Genomic DNA, 7,488 nt, shown 5'->3' with positions numbered 1-7,488 from the left:
ACCCGCATTCATTCAACTAAAAGAAAAAAAAAGAAATAAGAAAAAAAAAAGAAGAAAAATGTATTGAAGAAAATATTTTTATGCATTTGTAGCAAAATTTTCATATAGTAATTCTGAATCTGAATTATTATTGTGATGAATCTGTTCCATTCTTGTTTTGGTGTATTTTGGAAATCTTGCGATGTATTTTGAAAATATTTCTGTGTATTTTTATTCTGATAAGTTCTACATAATTCAAAACTTTTCATCTTCTTCCTCTTCATCTTCTGCAGCTACTTCTTCATCCTCTTCTTATTTCATATTTTTATAATTCTTCTTGGGATAAAAAAATTAAACAAAGAAAAAAAAAATACATAATGTTGCAAAATCAATAGAAAGAGAAAGGAAAAAAATAGTAGCAACAACAGTAATAAAAAGAACAACGATGAAGATAAAACATGCGAGGAAAAAGGAGGAGAAACGCAAAGAAGAAAGAGAAGAAGAAGAAAGAAGAGGAGAAGGAGAAACGCAGGATACAAACATTGGAGAAAGAACGGCGTGATTTCACGTGCACATTATGTAAGTGAATTTTTTTGGATTAGGATTAACTTATATGAACTTGTATGTCAAAATGCTTGTATGTGTAACAAAACTCTAAATTCATTTTCATGTTAAACAGAAAATATTTAAATATTTTCAAGTACTTTTTTAAAAACATTTGTTATCTTCCTACGTAGATTTTCTTCTTGGGTGTTTGGTTTTCATTTAGTTTATATTTTTCACAAACTATATTAATAAAGATATCAATAAAAAGGAAAAAGATGAAAGACTATACAATATGTACAATATAATCAATTCAACACCAGACACAATTTAGTAAAAAATTTAAACAATTTCAAGTCCACTAAAGATAAATCCAACAAAATACATATATACAACAACAACAATTAAGAGCCCGTTTGAGAAGGAGTAGAAGCTACTTTTTCTGACTTTTGGATTATGAAAAGTTACGATCTGTGTGTTTGACACCATTTTAAAAAAGCTTTTAACTTTCGGAAAAATTAATTTTCAGCTTTTCGAAAAAGTAGAAATAGATGACTTCTCTCCTTTTCGATAAATCATTCTACCACTTACTTAAAAAAAATTAATTTCAAAACAAAAAAAATTTACTTTTCTTTTTGACTCTGTGAAAAATATTGACCATCCACCACCATTTTCACGCAAGGTCTGCTAGAAGCACTGACCTTCCACCATCATTCCACCATCACGTAATGTTTCATCTGATGGAAGTATTGATCCCCCATCACTATTTTCAGACAATTTTGTATCTGAACAACCTACTACACATATTCCTTCTAAGTATTTTTTTTATCATTTTATCACTCTATTTTTTATTATTAAATTTGTATTTAACTGTGGTATGAAATTTCAGTTTTAATTTTATTTTTTTCACATATGATTTTATAGCTTGCTATTATTTTCATAGTTAATTATAGCAAGTTCTTGACCTCAATAAAGGAGAAGGGAGTTCTAATAGGAGTAAAAAAATAAAAAATAGCAATAAAATATACATTGACACACATTTTATATTTATTTTTTATTTTCACCTACCATATCATACACAATATTAATGATTAAGTTATGTAAAATCAATATTCAATATTAGAAAATATTTGTTATTATCGTTATTTTAATATTCATTCTTTTTTTTTTAAATTATTTTTTGAATTATTTATCCAAACGCTACAATTTTAAAATAAGTACTTTTATAACTAAAAATCCAAACACAAAATAACTTATTTATAAGCTGCTATTAATAAAAGTACTTATGATTTAAGTTCTTTTTCCAAAAGAACTTATTTAAGTTATTTACCCAGGGCGGCCTAAATCTTATTCTACTAGATAGAGTGCAAATGATGTCATTACGGCCTATCTGTCTGTTTACTCAAAAAAAAAACTTAGTTCCAAATAGAGCTTAGTATTCTAGTAAGTAATTATGATTCACAAAGTCACTGCATGAATTGGTAGGGCTGCACACGGATCGGATCGGATCGGATATGGCCTAAAATTCTATCCGATCCGCACTGCATTCATCGGATCGGATCGGATACGATATCCGCAATTTTTTAGGCCGGATCCGATCCGATCCGATCCGCATACTTGCGGATCGGATCGGATCGGATATCGGGTATATCCGCATAATTAAAAAAATTTTATTTTAAGATTTTGTTTGGCTTTTTTACAAAAAAAATATCCAGAAAATTCATTTTTTATCTATTTAAGCCTATTTACTCCTAGAATATTATCAATAATAGTTCTTTTGAATAACAAAAACAAAATAATAACACAAGATTTAAGTTTACTTATTCTAAGTTGAAGTACAACATAAAAAATTAAAAACAAAATATCATAAAATTCATAAAATAATATACTAAAATTCATATCACATTAGGGTTTACTGTCTTAAACTATGCTATTTATATGTGATGTGCGGATATGCGGATTTGCGGATCGGATCTGCGGATATCACTGCCGAATCCGCAATCCGATCCGACCATAGTGCGGATCGGATCCAATCCGATCCGATGACTCTGCGGATCAGATCATATCCGCAAAATTCGGATCGGATGCGGATAATTACCGCGGATATGCGGATATTATCCGATCCATGTGCAGCCCTATGAATTGGTTTATAATCTTGGTTGTTGAACTATTAGCGTCAGGTGTGAATGCACACCATCAAAATAAGGTTGGAATTGGAAGTCAATCAATTAGGCTCAGAGCTCCTGAGCAAATTATCAAATGCTAAAAATGCATGAACTCAGCATTAACTAACAACCACCTCAAACTCAAACGTCGCTTCAACGAGCTTTTATTGTAATCTTTTTTCCACTGATTGATGCATCCAAACGACGAAGCTGTTTCGTGATAAACCATGAAATCTGGATAATCGGACAATAAACTATTAGTTGTCACTACAATAAGAATTTAACTTAATCCAATGCACTTTATCTAATAATAAAACTGATGAGCTACTAAAACTGGCCAAATGTGCATCAGGCTACCTTATATCATGAGACGATATACAATATGAAATAAATAATGAACACACCTAATGTTTTAGGGGGAATAAAAGTATAATCTTCCCTCTCTATAAATTTAACACGAAGATCTGCCTACAATAATAGTCCCCCATTTTAAAAATCAAAACATCCCATCTAAAGATCAAAGTATTAAGAACCTTATTAGCCATTTCATCTTCGTCCGAACATCCAAATTCTAAATTTGAGAAGAAAATTAAAGAAAATAAAACTAATATAGAATACAGAAAACTAAGATTTTAAATCGAGTTAATAGTCAAGATTTTAAATCGAGTTAATAGTCAAAATCGTCCTGAAAGATACTTCAATTTCCATTTTTGTCATCAAAAAATAAAATTAATCAAATTCGTCCCCGAAAGATAACCAACCTGATCGCGTTAGTCCTTCCGTCATCTCCTGCGCTGAGGTGGCTAACGCTCGCTGACATGACCTGTTAATTGCCAACGTGGCACTCGCTTAGTGTACCCTCCTGTTGCTGATAAGATAAGTTTATTTGATCAACTCAAATCAGTCCCTAAATCCATGAACCCTAATCCCAAATCCAAAGGAATCGAACCTCACCTCTGTAGCAGATTCCATGTTCCCAGGTTGTCCATGCTGCCGCCCGTGTCACTGCCTACGCCTTCAACGCCGCCATCGCCTGCGCATCGACGTCGTCTGCATTGTAGCCGTCGCCCAAAGTAGAATTCATGGATTCCATGATGCTACTGGTTCTGATTAGAATGCCGGCTCCATCTGCTGAAGACGAAGACTTGATACATTGGTTGAATTATGGAATGGATGAATCTTTGCCACATGACTATGGTTCTGATTTCATACATGAACTCTTTGGAGTCACTATGTATGAAATCCCTCCCTTAAATAACCTCTCTTTGTTGGACAAAAGAAGCAATTCCAATCAAGTACTTAGGGACTCTCACAAGAACTATGCGCGTCATGCTTTTGGTTCAGAACAAGGGGTCCTTAACAAGGACTTTTCGGTTATGGCTAGAGGAGAGATTGAGATCCCTGGACCCAAACCTAGCGCAAGTCAATTTTGCCAACCATCATCATATCAATGTCAAGGATCATTTGTATCTGTTAGGTCCAAAGCATCAGAAATAACCGAGAATAATGGTTGTAACCCTGCTCATCAAGTACCTTGTGGGGAACTGGCTCAGATTTTTCCATCTGCTTCAAGTGGTTTTTCTGGGTTAAAGTTGGAATTAATATAGCTATAGTTTGAATTAATTACTCCAAGAGCAGCGATCGAAATGAGAGGAAGAGGGGAGATGGAAGTGAGAGGAAGAGGGACGAAAGTATCAAGGCAACCAATCATTAAATTTGAGATTAGGGTTCATGGACTTAGGGACTAATTTGAATTGATCTAATAAACTTATCTTATCAGCAACAAGAGGGTACACTAAGCGAGTGCCGCATTGGCAGTTAACAGGCCATGTCAGAAGCATTAGCCACCTCAGCGCAAGAGATGACGGAAACACTAATGCGACCAGGTTGGTTATCTTTTGGGGACGAATTTGATTAATTTTATCTTTCGGTGACGAAAATAGAGATCGAGGTATCTTTCATGGACGATTTTGATTATTAACTCATTTTAAATCCCTTCAATACCTTACGATAGAAAGCACCTAAAACTGAACTTTGAGAAAATCTTTGAAGTTTAAAAGAAAATAAGTAAAAACTAACAAACAACCCATGGCAAAATAATTAAAATGATCAGTGCAGAGTGGACATGAGATAAAAAGCAGTACCATCGTCAGAGCAGCAAATCTGAAATAGTAGAAATGGAACCCGGAGTAAAACATAGGAAGTCCTCCTGTTTTCAAGTTGCATAGTCTGAAGCTGGGTCCTAACGTAGTCAAATGGCAAACTTAAAGCGCATCCGATGAAAGAAGAAATAACACCGGCACCTATATAAAGAAAGAAGTGATATCAGTGGCAAAGAAATTAAAATGATTGATGCACTAACTTCTTATGAGATATATGACAACTCACATCTCAACCATACTTAGATAGACATGTGGACTCAACTTACACTTATCTAATAACAAACGGAGTGTAACCAACACTATGTCAATCCAAGTGTCTAACATAACTCATAGCAAAAACAGTCAGGATAAATATTTGGCATTTCAATAGAGAATTTTTCACATGCCTGCTGCTGCTTATGACAAAAGGGCAAAACTTACCAAAGTTCCATGTAATGTCACATAGCTGTTTAAGTCAAACACATTAGATCCTGTTGGGTGGTTTTGGGTGTGAATTTATCAAAAAGAAAAAAAAAATTGTTGGGACTGATTTGTCCGCTGAGGATATTGTGTGAATGTTTACTCTAAGATAATTTCTCTTTATATGAGCTTAGGTTTATCATTTCAGTTCAATACAGTCAAAGTTGGCTTGTGTTATCTTGGTCCTAGTTTTAAACTAGAATTGTTCTGCATAATGCCCCTCTAATATTGTACAATTTTTTTTTCTTTTGATTTCACTGTTATGATATGAAATGACAGTCCACAAAACTAATGCCACCAATATGTTAAAATAAAATGAGTAACACCATTTTAACTACTCAAGAGTCTTCTTGAGAGAAATAGCATTAGTCAAATAAAATTATTCAACACCAATAAAATTTTTACTTACCAATCGCACTAGTGGTCTCTCCAAAACCAAGGGAATTCTTCAAGTACCTAAAACTCGGAGGATAACCAGAAATAAGCCCTGTAATTAGTGCGGACTGCCTTGCTATTTCTGCCACAGAACCTCTCCAAAGCACCTGAACCCCTTCATCTGCAATAACACGATGAAGCGCATTGAAGACATTCGTGTAATTTCGGCGCTGAGAGGTGGGAAAAGTTGCATCAGCTTGCATACGAACTTGTGCCAGCTGTGTTGGGATACTAAAAGCCCATCCCATTGTTACAGCAGTTGAGGTAATCATAACTTTCTGGCGAAGTGATAAGGGTTTGCGATCATTATCCTCGGTTACTGCAGTTGCTATAATTCTAGAAAGCAATTAAAAACCACCGTGATAAAGAACACGGTGCAATTCCGTCATAAGCATACAAGTAGTGAGACCAAAGGATAGAAAGCAAATATTGTTAAGAATGACAAAAACTCACGAATATGATCCAAATTTAACAGCTCTATGCAGAGGCAGCCGGACTAGTGTAGCAGATAGACCCTATGTTAAGAATCAAGTTAGACACTGAGAGAACAAAGGATAGGGTATTGTTCACCTAGATGATGTGATTATTTTAACTAATAATAAGAAATGAACGTTAAAGTTGGACCAAAATGAGCAACAGCTAAAAGTAACAATAATAGTAACAATAATATGAGCCATAGTAATAACTCATAACACACATGTTCAAATGCAGATTGGGAACGGCATGACATTCGAATAAAAATGATTGTGATGAAAGGAAATGAGAAATACCCTATAAAAGGCGGCATAACCCCCTTCTGTTTTGAGAATGTTGGATGCGATCTGCGCACCTGATCCTTGACCTAGTTGCATCCTCACCTACACCATAATCAGAGGATCGTACATTAAATCAACCCAAAAAAAAAAAAGAAAGGCAGAAGGAATTTAGATTAGAACCTTGATCATATCCATTGGTTGAAGGAGGGAAACGCAGAGCAAGTTGAGGGCGATTTTAACAGGGTCCATATAATTTATCTTCGTCTCAATCTCCATTGATGGGCGAGGTAGTACTGAGAGAGTTCAGACTTCAGAGGAGTAACGGATCAATGGAGAAAAAGAATAACTACTACTCACTGAACTGAACTGAGAATTAGCATGGAGAGAGAGTGTGTATTGTCTATTATACCCGTTTCCAACACACCGTTGGGATGCCCCTATTGAGGCTGGCCTGGCCTGATAATTTTTTTTCCCAAAAGTAAAAATTTTAAAAATTTATTTTTAATAAAAATTACTTATACAAAATATGTCAAATTAATGTTTACTGTTATAAAATAACTAAATAAATAAATAAAAAAAAGGAACAAATAAAACAAAGAAATATAATTAGAGAAGAATTTGGATCTGAATAAATCCCAATTTTAGTCCCTAAGATTCACGCGATTACTCATTTTAGTCCCTGAAATTTAAAATTACCCATATTGGTCCTCTAGATTTAAGTTTAGGCACCAATATAGTCCCTCAATTCTTTCCGACGATGACTAGGTAAACGAAGTGCTGATATTGCACCTTCCCTGCCACGCTAGATGATGAGTAAACGACATCGTTTACCTTTGCTATCCAAACAAGTTAGAAATGAAGAATAGTAGAGGTAGAGAAAAAGATGAATACTTTATTTTGGGTCTCCATTGTTTCTTCTCTCTTTATATACAAAACGACGATATTTCTGACTTTTTGGGTGCCAAGGATAAACGCGTCGTTTACCCATCA

The 7,488-nt window shown here is 34.4% G+C and overlaps 1 protein-coding gene across 1 annotated transcript; it reads right to left on the bottom strand.

The window, feature by feature from the left end:
- Positions 1 to 1,794: 1,794 nt before the first annotated feature.
- Positions 1,795 to 6,865, bottom strand: LOC130961730 (mitochondrial dicarboxylate/tricarboxylate transporter DTC-like). The gene is made up of 6 exons (XM_057887723.1): positions 6,679 to 6,865; positions 6,514 to 6,600; positions 6,197 to 6,258; positions 5,718 to 6,079; positions 4,832 to 4,990; positions 1,795 to 2,921 (listed from the first exon to the last, which is right to left on the bottom strand). Exons 1-6 carry the CDS (start codon positions 6,772 to 6,774, stop codon positions 2,785 to 2,787), a joined length of 903 nt encoding a protein of 300 aa, XP_057743706.1. The 5' UTR covers positions 6,775 to 6,865; the 3' UTR covers positions 1,795 to 2,784.
- Between the last annotated feature and the right edge of the window lie 623 nt (positions 6,866 to 7,488).

This window comes from Arachis stenosperma, chromosome 2, assembly GCF_014773155.1.
Source record: "Arachis stenosperma cultivar V10309 chromosome 2, arast.V10309.gnm1.PFL2, whole genome shotgun sequence".
Lineage (NCBI taxonomy): Eukaryota > Viridiplantae > Streptophyta > Magnoliopsida > Fabales > Fabaceae > Arachis > Arachis stenosperma.
The sequence above is the reverse complement of the archived record's forward strand: the minus strand, read 5'-3'. Positions and strand labels throughout refer to the sequence as shown.

Bases quoted from the DNA above. Each gene is read 5' to 3' on its own strand.
- LOC130961730 (XM_057887723.1), bottom strand. From the start codon at position 6,774: ATGGAGATTGAGACGAAGATAAATTATATGGACCCTGTTAAAATCGCC. The intron at 4,991-5,717 runs GTAAGTAAAAAT...TTCTTTATATAG, and splicing joins AGAGACCACTAGTGCGATTG to GTGCCGGTGTTATTTCTTCT. The intron at 2,922-4,831 runs GTACTGCTTTTT...CCGATTATCCAG, and splicing joins GATTTGCTGCTCTGACGATG to ATTTCATGGTTTATCACGAA.